A 19,649-nucleotide genomic window follows, 5' to 3' on the forward strand; every position below is an offset into this window, starting at 1 on the left:
CTCAATAAAGACTTTTTTTTTTTTTTTGCAGTACGCAGGCCTCTCACTGTTGTGGCCTCTCCTGTTGCGGAGTACAGGCTCAGCGGCCATGGCTCATGGGCCCAGCCACTGCACGGCATGTGGGATCTTCACAGACCAGGGCACAAACCCCCGTTCCCTGCATCGGCAGGCGGACTCTCAACCACTGCGCCACCAGGAAAGCCCTCAATAAAGACTTTAAAAATGATTCACATCAAAAAAAAAAAAATCTTAAAAAATAAAATAAAATGAGCATAGATCTTGAGAGACATTTCTCTAAAGAAGATATGCAAATAAGCACATAAAAAGATACTCAACATCATTAGTGAACAGGGAAATGCAAATCAAAACCACAATGAGACACCGCAGAAATACAAAGGATCACAAGAGACTACTACAAACAACTATATGCCAATAAAATGGACAACTTGGAAGAAATGGACAAATTCTTAGAAAGGTATAACCTTCCAAGACTGAACCAGGAAGAAACAGAAAATATAAATAGACCAATCACAAGTAATGAAATTGAAACTTCAATTAAAAATCTTCCAACAAACAAAAGTCCAGGACCACATGGCTTCACAGGCAAATTCTATCAAACATTTGGAGAAGAGCTAACACCCATACTTCTCAAACTCTTCCAAAAAATTGCAGAGGAAGGAACACTCCCAAACTCATTCTACAAACCCACCATCACCCTGATACCAAAACCAGACACAGATATCACAAAAAAAGAAAATTACAGGCCAATATCACTGATGAACATAGACGCAAAAATCCTCAACAAAATACTAGCAGACAGAACCCAACAACACATTAAAAGGATCATCCACCATGATCAGGTGGGATTTATCCCAGGGATGCAAGGATTCTTCAATATATGCAAATAAATCAATGTGATACACCATATTAACAAATTAAAGAATAAAAACCATATGATCATCTCATGAGATACAGAAAAAGCTTCTGACAAAATTCAACACCCATTTATGAAAAAAACTCTCCAGAAAGTGGGCATAGAGGGAACCTACCTCAACATAATAAAGGCCATATACAACAAACCCACAGCAAACATCATTCTCAATGGTGAAAAACTGAAAGCATTTCCTCTAAGATCAGGACCAAGACAAGGATGTCCACTCTCACCACTACTATTCAACACAGTTTTGGAAGTCCTAGCCATGGCAATCAGAGAAGAAAAAGAAAGAGAAGGAATCCAAATTGGAAAAGAAGAAGTAAAACTGTCACTGTTTGCAGATGACATGATACTATACATAGAGAATCCTAAAGATGCCACCAGAAAACTACTAGAGCTAATCAATGAATGTGGTAAAGCTGCAGGATACAAAATTAATGCACAGAAATCTCTTGCATTCCTATACACTAACAACAAAAGATCAGAAAGAGAAATTAAGGAAACAATCCCATTTACCACTGCAACAAAAAGAATAAAATACCTAGGAATAAGCCTACCTAAGGAGGTAAAGACCTGTACTCAGAAAACTATTAAGACACTGATGAAAGAAATCAAAAATGACACAGAGAGATATACCATGTTCTTGGATTGGAAGAATAAATATTGTCAAAATAACTATACTACCCAAAGCAATCTACAGATTCAATGCAATCCCTAGCAAATTACCAATGGCATTTTTCAGAGAATTAGAACAAAACATTTTACAATTTATATGGAAACACAAAAGACCCCGAATAGCCAAAGCAATCTTGAAAAAGAAAAACGGAGCTGGAAGAAACAGGCTCCCTGACTTCCAACTATACTACAAAGCTACAATAATCAAGACAGTATGGTACTGGCACAAAAACAGAAATATAGATCAATGGTACAGGATAGAAAGCCCAGAGATGAACCAACACACCTATGGTTACCTAATCTATGACAAAGTAGGCAAGACTATACAATGGAGAAAAGACAGTCTCTTCAATAAGTGGTGCTGGGAAAACTGGACAGCTACATGTAAAAGAATGAAATTAGAATACTCCCTAACACCATACACAAAAATAAACTCAAAATGGATTAAAGTCCTAAATGTAAAATCAGACACTATAAAACTCTTAGAGGAAAACACAGGAAGAACACTCTTTGACATAAATCACAGCAAGATCTTTTTTGACCTACCTCCTAGAGTAATGACTATAAAAACAAAAAAAACAAATGGGACCTAATTAAACTTAAAGGCTTTTGCACAGCAAAGGAAACCATAAACGAGACAGAAAGATAACCCTCTGAAAGGGAGAAAATATTTGCAAACGAAGCAACTGACAAGGGATTAATCTCCAAAATATACTAACAGCTCATGAAGCTCAGTATCAAAAAAAAAAACAAACAACCCAATCAAAAAATGGGCGGGGGCTTCCCTGGTGGCGCAGTGGTTGAGAGTCTGCCTGCCGATGCAGGGGACACGGGTTCGTGGCCCGGTCTGGGAGGAAAAATTGATACAGCCGCTATGAAGAACAGTATGGAGGTTCCCTAAAAAACTAAAAATAGAACTACAGTAAAACCCAACAATCCCACTACTGGACATATACCCTGAGAAAACTATAATCCAAAAAGACACATGCACCCCAATGTTCATTGCAGCACTATTTACAATAGACAGGACATGGAAGCAACATAAATGCCCATGAACAGATGCATGGATAAAGAAGATGTGGTACATATATACAGTGGAATATTACTCATAGCACTTCACACCCACTAGGATAGCTATACTCAAAAAGAAAAATAATAACAAGTGTCTGGGAGGACGCAGAGAAACTGAAACCCTCACCGAATGTTGGTGAAAATATAAAATGGTGCAGCCACTTTTGTAACAGTTTGGCAGTTCCTCAAAAGGTTAAACACAGAATTACCACATGACCCAACAATTCTACTTGTAGGTATAAACTCAAGAGAAATAAAAATATATGTCCAAACAAAAACTTATAAATGACTGTTCTTAGCAGCATTATTTATAACACTCAAAAGTTGAATATACTAACCATTGAATTGTACACTTTGTTTTTTCCTTTTTTTATGGCCACTCAGTACAGTTTATGGGATCTTAGTTCCCTGACCAGGGATTGAACCCGTGCCCCTGCAGTGGAAGTGTGGAGTCCTAACCACCGGACCACCAGGGAAATCCTGACTTGTACACTTTAAATGGGTGAATTCTATGGTATGTGAATTATCTCAAGATATGTTATTTTTAAGAAGTGCTGAATAGTATATATGATATAGGATACATGTATTTTTGTTCTTGCTGAAAGGAATATACATGTGTATACATATATATGTATGTGTGTATGTATATATATGGGTGCTTGTGTGTATATACACACACCCTTATTTAGATGCATATGTGTATAAAACATTTTTAGAAGTCTACAATAAAAACTGACACTGGAAATGGGATTAGGGGCTGGGAACCAAGAGGGAGGTTTTAAAATTTTTGACTTTTGGGTACTGTCTTATTTTTTGCCATATGCAATGTATGCCTAAGAGATGTTTGCTTGAGTATTCATGTATAAACACACACAGAAAAAAATATATATGAAGAGAAAGTTTGATCAAGTAAATATAGTGAAAGGGTAATAATTAGTGAAACTAGTTGGTGGGTTTATGGGTATTTATTTTACAGCTCATTCTACTTTCTGTATGTTTTAACTTTTTAATAGTTAAAATAATTGTAACAACTGAATATTCCATTTGAAATGCTAATGAAATTTCTTGGGTCAAAGTAATTTTGTAACTTTCAGGGGAACAATAAAGTTTACCTCTTTGAATTTCCACTTCTTTAGTTACAAACAAACTGGGAACTTCCCGATGAGCACCAAACCTGCTGGTCCCTAAAATTTTCTTAAGATTTGGCTTAGGCTTGGCAAATCTACTTCTCATTCTCAAATTACTGGTCACTTCTGAAGTTGTCCTAGAAAGAGATGGGAAGAAAGAGAAATTAATCAACTGTGTAAGAATTCTCTCAGGATTCTGTGTAAGAATCTGGACCATGTCTGTAAAACTGGGACTATATTTACATAAAACTGTTTCAATAATGCTTAAAACACCCACTGTGGTAATTTTAATATGCAAACCATTAAACTAAAATCAAAATCTGCTAAACCTTACTTTAAAGGGTGAAAAATTAGCACTGCCCACCTTACATTTATTTGTTACTCAAAGCTATTGGCCAAATTGATGGTTGGTTTATATATATTTATTAATTGAACACTAATTTATTTTGTAAAACTCAAAAAACAATAATAGTTTAATAAAGCAAAATAAACCTGGACGATATAGAGGTTTCCTTTACTTCTTCCATTAAACCAATTTCTTCTTTAGTACTTTGTTCATCCAATATAATCTTGTTTTCTTCTACTGATGGAGATGCACTATGGATAGGTGAAGAAGGTTCCTGACATTCATGAACAATTTTGAGATTTGTACTATCTGGGCAAAAAGGAATATGGGTTTTATCGTTTGAATGAACATCAGGAAGTACACATACTCCTATTGCAGAAAAAAAACAGAAAATTAAAATTGACCAAATACAAACAGATGTCCAAATAAATCCTTCAACATGCAGCAACGGTAAAATTCTATGTTATTTTTATTTTATTTTATTTTATTTTTCTGGCCGCACCACGTGGCATGCAGGATTTTAGTTCCCCAACCAGGGATCGAACCCGTGCCCTCTTCAGTGGAAGCGGGGAGTCTTAACCACTGGACCGCCAGGGAATTCCCTAATTTTTTTTTTTTTTTTTGAGTAAACAATGTGTTAAAGATTTATTCAGTTCATTAGGAGAGGACTAGCAGAATGATAAAATGGGTAAAACACATTTGAGAAACTATCTATGTTATTTTTAAAGTCTGCTCTTTTTGGCTCCAAGTTTAAATTTATGACCTCATATTTCATGCCAGAGATTTGACATGTGCTAAGTTTAATAATTCTTATAGACTGAAACTTTTCTGTTATTATAATTAAAAATAAATCTTTTTGTTACTTTCAGTAACTATATAACCTCAGATGAATTTCCAGATAGGATTATCTTCATTTATAATTTTTTAAAACCTGTATTTTACATTCTAGATATTTGTGACAGGCTACAATGCGATACTCTGCCATTGAAAAAGGAGCCCTATAAGGAACACAAATCAGAGACTTTCCTGATAAATATACAGTTATGCGCCAAGAAATCTGACACTTAAAACAAATGGCAGGTCACTCATCAGCAGTTAAAATGATTAACAGGATTATAAGTAACATGATTATCCATTTAATGTAAAGTAGAAGGTACTTTGATAGTAAAGGCCATAAGCCGAAAATAAAATACTAAGAGTCTGGGTTGACATATTTTTTGGCTCAGTCCAAACTAACAGAATAGTCTAAACTAAATTATCTCAATAACTAATATTGCCCCTTCATACTGTATTTGACTGTCATGTAATTGTGAAGACTATCTAAAGCAGTGGCTCCTTCACTAAAGAAGCATGTGTGAAAAGATCAGTGGTCAAGGAGTTCAGTTAACCAATGATGTTTATGATGATAAAGGTAGAGGATTCACTAGATTAACTATTCTACAAATACAAATTATCCTTAATAAACCCAGTGCACTATATGGAAATGGAGGCAATTAGAGGGCTAAGTAAGTAGTAAGTAGGATGGATCAATGCATACATATTACCTTTTCTGGAAAAATAACACAGTGATACCAACTTCAAACGTAAAAGGCAGATATTCACTTAATATTCAAATATGGGTATATTTCTTAAAAGTTGGATTTTAAAGGTTTCTTTTTTTGGTAGGACTTATCTTTTATTCTTACCATCACTCTGTTCTGTACTGATCTCTGACTGCAACACCAGACCTCCCATTGTAAGTAAAGTTATGGCAGCTTCAGTGCTTCCATCGTTGGTACCTTGTGAAAAAAACCAGATCAACATTAAAATAGAAAAATGAATCGGGAAATTTATGTTTGGTTGCTTAGAAAAGAATTTTAATTTAGGTGTTTATCCTCTAGTAACAAGTTTCAAAACCCTCCATACCACTAACCCTTTACTAGGGTAGTGTTTCATTCAGCTTATATACTATAAATAGAGCATCAACTGTTGACTTTTACTCACTGAAAATGCCTCCTTCTCGTTAAATAACTTAATACCTTCAAAGGAAAGACATTTGTGCATATCAGAGAAAATAAATACTTCTTTATCAAACATTTAATCACTCTCTAAAGTAGCATTCCAAGAACCCAAATTTCTTCTGGAGATAACATATTCAAACTGCTGGATCTTTTCATTCAATTCTCCAGCAAACTGACTCATTTACTAATTACCACCACTATTAAATCACTCTGTTCGTTGGTGTTAACCAAGTATTTTTAGCTGTTTCCTTATTAACCGTTACCTGTTTCAGCTTGGGAATGTTCACCTGTGGTCATTTCCTAAAAGAGGAAAAGAAAAGTAATAGCTTAGGTATTTTCCCAAACACATGTTCCATATCTCAAAGCACTACATTTTACAGGTCTTTCTATGCTTTTGGTTACAGTGGAGTGGAAATTTATAATTATTCATAGAATTTCATAAACAAGAACAGAAATCATTTAAAAGCCAAATATTTTCATCTCTTGCTCCTTCTTTTACCTTTTGCTTGTATTATATGCAAATTTTAATTCTGATCATATGCAACAAGCATCTGCCTTTCTTATTTCTTCAATTTCATAATCCTTCAACTTTAGTCACATCTGCTGCTAGCTTTGACTCAATGGAAACCAAGGTCTGAACAATATCACAAGTTTTTTACACTACTAGGTGGCTTAAAAATTAAATGAATTTTAATAAATTAAGATGTTATAGGATCTATGTCCAGCATGACAGCATGAGGAGCTCTGCTGACCCTCTCCCCAATGAAACTGGTAAAATTTATTAAAGAACCACCATTTAAAGCCTCTGGAAATGGTCCTAAGGGCGTAAGATGCACATATATTCGATAAAATTGTTGAAAATTCAGTAACAAAGGTGAAAGTCTGTGGTATTTGAGCTAAGACTGCTCTCTCCCTCCTTCCAGCTCAGTGAGGTAGACTCCACCTCAGACTGCTGCGGCCAGGAAAACAGGGTCCCTTCTCCCTGAAGGCCCCATTTGGAGGGCTTTCAGCTCCTAATACCACAAGAACCTGGTGTCAGATTCATCAGAGATAATAGGCCAGTATCTATTATGAATATGGACAAAAGAATCCTCAGTAAAATACTAGCAAACTGAATCCAACAACATATAAAAATTATATGCCATGGGGACTTCCCTGGTGGTCCAGTGGTAAAGAATCCACCTTCCAATGCAGGGGACGGGGGTTCGATCCCTGGCCAGGGAACTAAGATCCCACATTTCGCGGGGCAACTAAGACCGCGTGCCACAACTACTGGGCTCACGTGCCTCAACAAGAGAGTCCCCGTGCCACAAACTATGGAGCCCACGCACCTTGGAGCCCATGTGCCACAACGAAGACCTGACACAGCCAAAAAAATAAAGAAAATAAATAAATATCAAAAAAAAAAAATTATATGCCATGACTAAGTAAAATTTATCCCAGGGATGCAACTTTTGGTTTAACATCCAAAATTCAATCAATGTAATACATCATATCAATACAATAAAAGACAATTACATGATCATCTCAAGAGATGCAGAAAAAGCATATGACAAATTCCAACACTCTTTCATGATAAAACACTCACACAAACTAGGAACAGAATGGAACTTTTTCAATTTGAAAAAGGGCATCTATGAAAAAAACCACATCTAACATCAAACTTAATGATGAAAGACTGGATGCTTTCCCCTACTTTTATTCAACATTGTACTGGAGTTCTAGACAGGGTAATTAGGCAAGAAAAGAAATAAAAGACATCCAGACTGGAATGTGTTATAAACTGAATTATGTCTTTCAGAAAGATATGTTGAAGTCTTAACCCCCAGTACTGTGAAGGTGACCTTATTGGGAAATAGGGTCTTCCTAGGTGTCATCAAGTGAAGATGAGGTTATAGTGGATTAGAGTTAGCCTTACTCCAATAAGACTGGTGTCCTTATAAGAAAAGAAACCCAGACACGCATACAGGGACAACACCATGTGGCAAAGGAGGCAAAGGTTGGACTTGTGTTGCCGCAAGCCAACGAATGACAAGGAATGCCAGCAAGTGCCAGAAGGTTAAGAGAAAGGCCCAAGATGATTTCTACCTCAGAGCCACCAGAAGCACCCATCACCAGGGGCATCTTGATTTTGGAATTCTAGCCTCTAGAACTATGACAGAATAAATTTCTGTGGTTTTAAGCCACCCAGTTCATGGTACTTTGTTACAGCAGCCCTACAAAAGTAATACAGAAAGACAGAAGTAAAACTATCTCTATTCACATATGCCATGATCTTATATGTAGAAAATCCTAAGGAATCCACTAAACTATTATAACTAATAAATGAGTCCAGCAAAGTTGCAGGACACAAGACCAATATACAAAAATCAAATGTATTCCTATAAACTTGCAATAAACAAACCAAAAATGAAATTAAGGAAACAATTCCATTCACAATAGCATCAAAAACAACAATATACTTGAAAATGAAGTTAAGGAAATGCAAAGCTCATACTCTGAAAACTACAAAACACTGTTGAAAGAAATCAAAGAAAAGCTAAGTAAATGGGAAAATATCCCATGTTCATTGACTGAAAGACTCAAACATTGTTAAGACGGCAACACCTGCTCCCCCAACTGATCTACAGATTCAATGCAATCCCAACCAGAATCTCAGCTGATGTCTTTGTAGAAACTGACAAGTTGATTTCAAAATTCACATGGAATTGCAAGGGACCCATGATAGCCAAAACAATCCTAAAAACAGAATAAAATAGGATGACTTACACTTATTAATTCCAAAACTTATTACAAAGCAACAAATCAATAGAGCCTCACCAGCATAAAGACAGACAAATAAATCAATGGAATAGAATTGAGAGTCCACATATCTGCAGCCAACGAATTTTTGACAAAAATAAAAGACAATTCAATAGGGAAAGAACAGTTTTTTCAAAGAAATGGTGCAACAACTAGATAGTCATATGCAAAAGAATGAAGTGGGACTCTAATCTCACACCATATAAAAAATTAACTCAAAATGGGGAGAATTCCCTGGCAGTCCAACAGTTGGCGCTTGGTGCTTCTACTGCTGGGGGCCCGGGTTCAATCCCTGGTCAGAGAACTAAGATCCTGCAAGCTGTGTGGTGTGGCCAAAAAAAAAAAAAAATTAACTCAAAATGGATTAAAGACTTAAATGTAAAACAGAAGTAAATCTTCAGGACCTTGGCTTTGGGAAAGGATTCTTAGATATGACAACAAAAGCATGAGCAACAAAAGAAAAAAAATAGATAACTGAAATCCAAGTACTCTAAAGCAGTGGTCCGCAACCTTTATGGCACCAGGGACCAGTTTCGTGGAAGACAATTTTTCCATGGATGGGGGAGGAGGGCGGATGGTTCAGGTGGTAATGAAAGTGATGGGGAGCGATGGGGAGCGGCAGATGAAGCTTCACTCGCTCACCTCCTGCTGTGCGGCCCGGTTCCTAACAGGCCGCGGACCTGTACCAGTCCGCGGACCTGTACCAGTCCGCGGACCTGTACCAGTCCACGGCCCAGGGGTTGGGGACCCCTGCTCTAAAGGAAACCATCAAGAAAATGAAAAGACAACCCACAGAATGTGAGAAAATATCTGAAAATCACATATACGATTAGGAGCTTGTATCCAGAATATAAAAAAATTCTTACAACTCAATAAAAAAAAGACAAAGAGACCAAAAAAAATTTTAAATGGGCAAAGACTCAAAATAGACATTTCTCCAAAGAAGACATAAAAATGGCCAATAAAAGCACATGAAAAGATGCTCAACGTCATTAATCAATAGAGAATGCAAATCAAAACCATAATGAGGTACCATTTCACACCTACTAGGATGGTTAGATCCAAAAAACCAAATAAATATTGTCAGGATGTGAAGAAATTGGAACCCTCATACACTGCTGGTAGGAATATAAAATGGTGCAGCAGCTTTGGAAAGCCGTTTGCTAGTTCCTCAAAGGATTAAACAAAGTTACCATATGACACAGCAATTATACTCCTAGAAAGGTACCCAAGAGAAATGAAAACATATGTCCATACAGAAACTTGTACACAAATGTTTATAGCAGCATTACCTATAATGGCCAAAAGATGGAAACAACCTATATGTCCATGAACAGATGAATGAATAAAGGAAATGTAGTATATTCATATGGAATATGATTTGACCACAAAGAGGAATGAAGTACTGGTACATGCTACAACATGAATGAACCTTGAAAACACTAGACTAAGTGAAAGAAACCAGGCACAAAGGACCATACTGTGTGTATATCTCCAGAATAGAGAAATCTATAGAGACAAAAAGTAGATCATTGGTTGCCTAGGCCTGGGGAAGGCTGGAAGGAAATAGGGGAACAACTGCCACTGGGCATAAGACTTCTTTCTGAGGTGATGGAAATGTTCTAAAATTGTGCATATAGCTGTAAATACACTAAAAGCCATTGAATTATATACTTGAAATGAATGAACTGTATAGTGTATGAACTGTATCTTAATAAAACTGTTTTTGAAAAAGTTGTAACTCTTCATTTACAAAAACAAGATAAATACCAACTAAATAAGGAAGAGTGCCAAGCAAAAGGCAACTAAATATGTTTTAAATAATTTACATTTAGTATATATTTAATGCATCAGAATTTTAACATAAGTCTATGAAGATATTGAGCTACGCCCACACACAGGAGTCTATGCTTTTCAAGTCAAATATAAAAATCTATGAATTATTCACTAGTTTCTACCATTCATACTTACAGCTCCTAGAAATAATAGAATAATTTCTATCATACTAGTTAAGAACCATCTGTAAACCTAAAGCTTTCAAAATAAACTTAGTCTTTTGAAAGTAAACAAAGAATTAAAGACAAAACATATTAAAATGGATGCTTACAATTGATAATGCATTCAGATTTTCTTCTTGTTTCATTTCCTCAGTAGTCAAATCTATGTTTGATGAGAGCTGATGTTCAACAACAGCTATGCATCCTACATCTGGGATATTCATGGGTATTTCAAGCTGTCAAAATGAAAAGTTTCATTATTTCATTTTGGCATACCATCACAGAATAACAAAATGAATCATAAAATAAAATATTAAACTGAAGAAAGAATTCACATTTATACATGATTTAAAAAACTGAAATATAGTAATTCTTAAACTGATTGACATCAACTGGGCAAAAGTGAAACATTTAATGTTTTTGAGGCATCTGTGATTCCTACAAACAATAAGCAAAACTTCCAGAGCTAATCTACTTAGTACCTAGCATTGCATTTTCCATCATCCCCAGTTTGTCCCAAATTTCCCCCAGTTTCTCTCATCAGTCTGTCAACACTTATGAAATGCTTCCTAAAAACTAGAGGGCTACAGGTACAAGAATACAAAGCTCAATAAGACAAGTCGGTCCCTGCCTGCAAGGAACTCACAATCTAAGAAACACAGACATGTAATCAACTATACACTGCTCCAAGTGCTATCATAGAGATGAGTTGAAAGCACTTAAAAAGATTTATCACACACATGACCCACCAAGGCAATGACTCTCTCCCACAACCCCAAAACCTGTATGATTCTTCATAGCGATGAATGGCCATGTAAAATAACAAGTCCAACTCACATTTACTCTTCATTTAGCAGGCTTATTTCAAAGATCCCTACAGTCTGGGGGTTAAAAACACTAAAATTTATCTCCTAGACTATAAACAAGGGAGTCTGGCTTCTATTCCCTTATTAACAGAGAGATGAGTATAAAAGACTGTGATTCAGTAGAAACTGAGCAGTCAAGTTTGAAAATCTACCTTTGAGACGTTTATTATAGTAACACCTATGTGTTCTGTGTCTGTCTGCTCAGATTCAATTAGAGAAAAATCTTTGCTAATATCCTATAGGCCTGGGATGAATTTTAAAAGTTCGAGTGATTTGAAAAGACAAAATATTTTCTGAAAAGCTGGGATTGGGGAGATAATGGGAATATTCTAGGTAACTGAAAGTTGGTTCTGTAAGCACTACACAGTTTAAAAGCTTTATCTTTTTAACAGCTTTATCTAGATATAATTTACATTCCATACAATTCACCCATTTAAATTGTATAATTCAATGTTTTTTGGTGATGGAAGCACAGATACATGCAACCATCAACATAGTTACTTTTAGAACATTTTCATCACTTCAAAAAAGAAACCCTATACCTACTCCTTTAACTCCTCATCTCCAAATCTCTAAGCAACCATTGATCTACTTTCTGTCTCTATAGATTTTCCTATTTTGGACATTTCATATTAATGGAATCATATAATATGTGATTTTTTTGTTAACTGGTTTCTTTCACTTAGCATAATGTTTTCAAGGTTCATGTTGAAGTATATATCAATATTTTAGATCCCTTTATGATTTAATAATATGCCATTGCATTTCAACGCTTTTTAAAGGGGACATTTTCTAACATATAAACAAATTTCCCTGCCTTAGTAAACTGGCCATTAAGAATACAATTTAAGCTTCCCTTGCTCAATTATTATAATCAATGCTATTTAAGAAGGCATTCTGTGGGGCTTCCCTGGTGGCGTAGTGGTTAAGAATCCGTTTGCCAATGCCAGGGGACACGGGTTCAAGCCCTGGTCCGGGAAGATCCCACATGCCGCAGAGCCACTAAGCGCATGTGCCACAACTACTGAGCCTGTGCTCTAGGGTCTGTGTGCCACAACTACTGAGGCCACGTGCCACAGCTACTGAAGCCCGTGTGCCTAGAGCCCGTTCTCCACCGCAAGAGAAGCCACTGCAATGAGAAGCCCGCGCACCGCAACAAAGAGTAGCTCCCGCTCTCCGCAACTAGAGAAATCCCGTGCACAGCGACGAAGACCCAACACAGCCTAAATAAATAAAATAAATTTTTTAAAAAAGGAAGGCATTCTGTATTAATTCAGGGATATATCCTAGAACCTGATTTTCAGAAGTTAATTTCTAGTATTAGTTTTCATGAGCAATTTGCCTTTCACCCAAAGAAATTGTAAAATACAAAACATATAGCTAAATGAATTTTCATGCAGTGGTAACCAGCCGTCCTTGCACAAAATTAACTTTCCTTTTACCTTTTCTTGGTTTCAACCAAAATTTAAATTCATTATCTTTACTTTGAACTTTAATTACAAGAAACCACTTCACATCATTTTTATTTAGCTTCAACCATTCCAACTAACTTTATAACATTTAGCATGGTATTATTAACAATGAATAAAAAAAGGTGAGTTTGGAATTCTATTTGTAATTCAAATGGCTTTTGAATCTACCATGAATACAAAACTGATTCAGATATGATGCTCTATAAGCAAAATAAGTTACTGAAAATTGAGGCAGAACAGAAAACTTTGAAGTTACAAAGTTAGACCAAGAGGCAAAAGAGTAAGGAGCTTTCATAACAAAGTAAATTGACAGGCTTCCCTGGTGGCGCAGTGGTTGAGAGTCTGCCTGCCGATGCAGGAGACACGGGTTCGTGCCCCGGTCCGGGAAGAGCCCACGTGCTGCAAAGCGGCTTGGGCCCGTGAGCCATGGCCACTGAGCCTGCGCGTCTGGAGACTGTGCTCCGCAACAGGAGAGGCCACAACAGTGAGAGGCCCGCGTACCGCAAAAAAAAAAAAAAAAAGTAAGTTGAAGTAATATGTTCCTCTACCTCAAATCCATTAGGATGACTACTATCAAAAAGAAAAAAAAAAAACAGAAAAAACAAGTGTTAGTAAGGATGTGGAGACATTAGAACCCTTGTACACTATTGATAAGATGGTAGAATAAGGCAGCTGCTATGGAAAACAGTATGGGGGTTGCTCAAAAAATTAAACATTGATTTACAATTTACTATATTATCCAGCATTTCCACTTGCAGAATTGACAGCAGGGATTAGAAGAGATATTTGTATACCCATGTACATAGCAGTGTTCTTCATAATAGCCAAAAGCTGGAAGCAACCCAACTGTCCACTGACAGAAGAATAAATAAAATGTGGTACTGTATATACTGAACGGAATATTATTTAGCCCTTAAAAATGACATCCTGGACTTCCCTGGTGGTACAGTGGTTAAGAATCTGCCTGCCAATGCAGGGGACACAGGTTCAATCCCTGGTCTGGGAAGATTCCACATGCCGCAGAGCAACTAAGCCCGTGCACCACAATTACTGAGCCTGTGCTCTACAGCCCATGAGCCACAACTACTGAGCCCGTGCACTACAACTACTGAAGCCCGTGCACCCTAGAGCCCACGCACCACAACTGAGCACACATGCTGCAACTATCAAAGCCTGTGTGCCTAGAGCCCGTGCTCCACAAGAGAAGCCACCGCAATGAGAAGCCCACACACTGCCACAAGAGTAGCCCCTGCTCACTGCAACTAGAGAAAGTCTGTGTGCAGCCAGAAGACCCAATGCAGCCAGAAAAAAAAAAAGAGACACCCTGACATATGCTACAGTATAGATGAACCTTGAAAGCATTATGCTCAGTGAAATAAGCCAGTCACAAAAAGGACAAATGCTGTATGATTCCACTTACATGAGAGACCTAGAGTAAGTGGTTGCCACAGGCTAGAGAGGAGGGAATAATCAGAATTATTGTTTAATAGGTACAGAGTTGTAGTTTTTCAAGATGAAAAAAAGTTCTGTGGATGGATGCACTTAATGCCACTGAACTGTAGGCTCTAAAATGGCTAAGACGGTAAATTTTATGTTACCTGTAATTTACCACAATTAAAAAAAGAGAGAGGGCTTCCCTGGTGGCTCAGTGGTTAAGAATCCACCTGCCAATGCAAGGGATGCAGGTTCAAGACCTGATCCGGGAAGATCCCACATGCCGAGGAGCAACTGGGCCCGTGCGCAACAACTACTGAGCCTGCGCTCTAGAGCCCGCGCACCTAGAGCCCGTGCTCCACAACAAGAGAAGCCACCGCAATGAGAAGCCCGCGCACTGCAATGAAGACCCAACGCAGCCAAAAATAAAGTAAACAAAATAAATTAATTTATTTTAAAAAAAGAGACAGAGAGAAAGAGAAAGAAATATGTCCCTCCTACCTTCTCTACCAACCAGAGCTTAACTTGAGCTTACCACAAAGAGTTAACAGAAAACATCTGCCAAGCTTTTTGTTTTTTTTAAAAATTAACCAGAAAGGAGATTAAGTAGCCCCCAGATACAAGTGAAATTAGATTTCTCTCAGTATTGTTATACTGATTACCTTGTGCTGGGCCTGGGTTGCAGGGGCTGAGTAAACACAGGAGATCACACAAGCCTATTTCTACTGATTTCCTAGGCTATGCAGCAGGCCCCAAACAAATTACTCTAATAATCTTCAAATCCTAATAATCACTAAGAGAAGAGATAATGATCCACTGAAAGCAAAAAACAAGTAAGATAAAGTTCCAAGGATTCAAAATTCAAACTACCTCTTCCATGGTTTCTTCAATCTGAGCAGAAACCGGTTCAGGAGATCTGAGACCAACAGGTACAAACACTGGAGCTTTGTTTACTTCTTCTGGAGCAAGATGATAGCTTTCTTCTTCATAGTCAGACTCAAAGTCTTCCGCATCATCTTCGTCTTCTTCCTGGGAAGCTCGAAGAGTCACCAGCACAGGCTTAGAAGCTCTAGGTTCCTTCTTAGAGGTCTTACTCCGAATTCGTTTTGATCCACGCCCTTTGGGGACGTTTGGTTTAATCTTTCGACGCATTCTCCTTTCACTACGATCTATCTTACATTCAGAGGCAGAAGAGAGAGCTGTTCTTCGATCCACAGCAATTTTAGAATAATTTGATTCTTTTAACAGTTGTGGAGAGCTGGAGGTTTAATCAAAATAGCGACATAGTCATTACATGCATAAGGATAATTTTAATGAAAACCCAACTTATAAAGTGAAATCTCAATTCAAGCCATTAATATAAAATGCCCGCCACCCATTCTATCAAACACTAATGCTACGACAAGAATGAACAGAATTTACTGTTAGGATTTAGTTTCTCACTCAAAGTTAAACATTAGGTATCTACCTACAAATTTTTCACAGTAAGTTTTAAATTCTGAGCCATTTTTCCCCCCTGCTATTTAAGTGGTGATGAAATACAACACTGGAAATTGTTAGAAGAAAATGGGATCAAGAACACTGGACCAATAAATACAGAATATGAGACCAAAAAGTGATACTGTTTATCCTATTGGGTAAACAGATTAGGTCAAAAGAAAAAAGGAGAATGAGGAAATCCAACAGAACAACATTTTTTAGAACTTAGGGTCCCTTCCACTTTCCTTGAAAACTGTGGAAGAAAGGTACCCTTCTCTTGTGTTTGTGACTCCAATTTGAATCAGCACCCTAGTTATTTAGGTAATACGTACTACTCTTTCGTCAGGCTTCTGCTCATGTCTAATAACTCAACACCCAGAAATTTTAAATGTAGGAAAGAAAAATCTTTCTGTGAAGATCATAAAAAAAGGAAATTTTAGTAAATAAAAATCAAAAGTGGGAAAGAAACAGACCTGCCAATAAAAAACAACCAATACTTCTGTTAACAAACCATCTTTTTACCCTATCAATAAGTTAGAGTAGGACACCTATTAAGAATAAGTTACTTGTATTTACTATTCTGAAAGTACTTGTTAAATAAAACTTTACCTTGCTGGTTTACTGACATACTGCTCTTCGGCAACTGAACACATAGAATTATCGCCTACGGTTTTCTCTCCAACACTTCCTGACGGTCCAACTTCTGATTGAGCATCTTTTTTTGCCAAACCAATCTCCTTGGAACCTACAGAACCTTTTCTTGCTGAAATCTCCAGAGATGTCAGAAACTCAGCTTTTCCCTTAAATTTGAGAAGAAACAATTAATATTACCATGGAAACAACCGGTATGGTAATTTGGTTTGGTAGTTTGGCCTAAAACGCTAAGCTTACACACATATACACAAGTGACTGGTTTCTAAACTTTCATAATATTGGAAAGTCAATCAATTTTCATGAAAATAGTTATAGTACAAAAGGCAAAACTATTTTATTAATGTTCTCCTTCATGATATTGATAAAATAGAGCCCACTACTAAATTATTTTTTTCAAACTTACTTTTGGAAGAAGCTGGGTGTCAGAATCTCCATGCTGCAGCAAATTATCTTCTGGCTTCCTTGCCTTACTCTGATCTGCTCTGTCTGTTCCTATGCCTGATTCCTCTTTCTTACCTTGTGCTCTTCCCAAATATGGCTTAGCCTTTTGGAATTGGCTTCTTATCATTTGTGGTGGACTAGAAACATACGTTTTATGTTCATGTCTAGAATGAAATACAAATCATGTTGAAGAACGAAAATCAGAATTCCTGTTGATGTATCTGCGGTTAAACAATTTTTGGGCACAAACCAATTCTATGTGCGAAGGACTATATATAAATAGGCTATAAAACTAAACATATAAAATGAAACCACACATGCTGATATGAAAGACAGAACATAGAAGCTTTTATAACTTCCATTTTCTATATAGCCTGGGGAACACTTTCACAATAATATTTAATCGTTTTTTTACTTTCATTCATTGATTCTGGTATGTCGTTGTATGCTACTTTAAGTAATCTTCAGAGAAATAACTAGATACGAAACAAAAATGTCAGTAGTTGAAGATGGACTTCATAATGACACTTTAAACAAATGCTTCAACTGGGCTCTGAAGCATGAATAAATATACAATGGTCACAACAACCCTGGTCCTTCTAGTTCAAGAGCAGACTTGAAAGCTAGAGTCTGTTCTCCTACCACATGCCTGTCACTTCATAGAAAAGGGTTTATTGACAACAGTGTCATAAGGATCTCAATATAACACATTTGTATCTGCCAAAGCAGAGAAAGACAAGGTTTTAACATTCAATACAGTAGCCATAGCTCCCAAGGCAACACAAACAGCTGCCTTAAGGTTTCCCGGAAAATATTTAATGACTGGCAAGTATCTGAATTAGCAAGTTTAAAACTAATATAGGGGCTTCCCTGGTGGCGCAGTGGTTGAGAGTCCGCCTGCCAATGCAGGGGACGCGGGTTCGTGCCCCGGTTTAGGAGGATCCCACGTGCCACGGAGCGGCTGGGCCCGTGAGCCATGGCCGCTGAATCTGCGCGTCCGGAGCCTGTGCTCCGCAACGGGAGAGGCCACAGCAGTGAGAGGCCCGCGTACCGCAAAAAAAAAAAAAAAACCTAATATAAATCTGGATACTTATAAAGAAAAACTGGGTAAGTATTGATCATAAGTTCTCTGGAAAATCTGTATTAAAGACTAATCTTAAGTAATATTTGTAATAAATTACCTACAAGAGAAAGTAGTTAGTTACATTTCCAAATGTTCCAATCCTGCTAAGTTCTTCCAGCAGTGAAATACCAAGGAAGTTCACAGGAAGTTCTAACAAAGTAATGATGCTGGTTAATACATTCCAGTGTAGGCTAATGTACTTGGGAAAACATGTTATATTTAACTTAAGTATAAGCTACTTACAATCAAGTGTGATTCTACAATGGTACTTAAGAATAATATATATATATATATATATATAAGCTCAACGTGCTACTGGGGTTAAAAGGGGGTAAGAAACTGCTGGACATAAGAATAAGCTAACTTAAAATTATGCAGAATATATACTCTGAAGGAAGTATCAGTCATGATAAAGCTAAAAGCTTGAATAAACTTCATAAACAGAAAAGATTTTAAAAAGAGGGGTGGGTGAGTAATGGGTTTCTATACAGGAAATTTGAAAGTTAGATCTTGCTCATTAAAAATGCAAAGGCTGAGCATAAAATCTCTTGAAACATGTAAAGTTTCTTTCAGGAAGCTCTGCCTATAAACTATAGGAATTTGCTAGTCTTAAAGTCATAAATCCTGAAAACTTAAGTTTAAAAACTAAACTGCCAATGTTACTTTGAGCAAGCCATTTAAATCCTCTAGATCCATACAGTCAACTATAAATGAAGGCATTAGGAAAGGCTGACCTCAAAGGTCACTGGTCTTTAAAGGCTCATTTAGAGTAAAACTCAAAATCCTTACAATGGTCCTACCTAATCTGCGCTTCCCCCCACTCAGCCTTTACCTGTCATATATCTACTACTCTTCCTCTCTTCCCCTGTTTCACACTGGCTCCCTTTGCTGTTCAGCAGATTTAGACTATTCTAGTTTCATAATTACTTTTTTCTTTCATAAAACTTACTAAATGTGAAATTACATAAAATCGATTATTCAGATATCCAACCTTTATCCTTGAAAAGTTTTATGCTTTTCTGATTAAAAGCAAACTCACCTCGTCTTTTCATCTGAAATATTTATTTTGTTAACATGAAGGTTTTCTAAAAGAACGTGACTCTGGTTTTCATACATTCTGCCTTCTGAAACTTTGGAGGATACAACTTCAATTTCCATTGCAATTTGAGAATTTGGCTGAAATGCAAAACTATATTAGTTTTTTTTTTTTTTTTTTTTTTTAAAAAAA

General features: G+C 36.8%; 1 protein-coding gene across 4 annotated transcripts in view; it reads right to left on the bottom strand.

Annotated features, from left to right (window-relative positions):
* BDP1 (BDP1 general transcription factor IIIB subunit) overlaps nucleotides 1–19,649 on the bottom strand; it is an 85,295-nt gene that overhangs the window by 19,179 nt on the left and 46,467 nt on the right. For 3 of the 4 annotated variants that reach the window (XM_024756175.1, XM_024756174.1, XM_024756177.1), the window contains exons 22-30: nucleotides 19,461–19,597; nucleotides 17,261–17,462; nucleotides 16,813–17,003; nucleotides 15,595–15,982; nucleotides 11,063–11,188; nucleotides 6,417–6,453; nucleotides 5,839–5,931; nucleotides 4,300–4,522; nucleotides 3,793–3,944 (exon numbers count right to left, since the gene is read on the bottom strand). In XM_024756175.1, the coding sequence (XP_024611943.1) occupies nucleotides 3,793–3,944; nucleotides 4,300–4,522; nucleotides 5,839–5,931; nucleotides 6,417–6,453; nucleotides 11,063–11,188; nucleotides 15,595–15,982; nucleotides 16,813–17,003; nucleotides 17,261–17,462; nucleotides 19,461–19,597 (1,549 nt within the window). The remainder of the gene's footprint in view (nucleotides 1–3,792; nucleotides 3,945–4,299; nucleotides 4,523–5,838; nucleotides 5,932–6,416; nucleotides 6,454–11,062; nucleotides 11,189–15,594; nucleotides 15,983–16,812; nucleotides 17,004–17,260; nucleotides 17,463–19,460; nucleotides 19,598–19,649) is intronic. The other variant, XM_024756176.1, reaches the window with a different exon arrangement.

Source organism: Neophocaena asiaeorientalis, unplaced genomic scaffold (genome assembly GCF_003031525.2).
Source record: "Neophocaena asiaeorientalis asiaeorientalis breed wild unplaced genomic scaffold, Neophocaena_asiaeorientalis_V1.1 scaffold376, whole genome shotgun sequence".
NCBI classification, from domain to species: domain Eukaryota; kingdom Metazoa; phylum Chordata; class Mammalia; order Artiodactyla; family Phocoenidae; genus Neophocaena; species Neophocaena asiaeorientalis.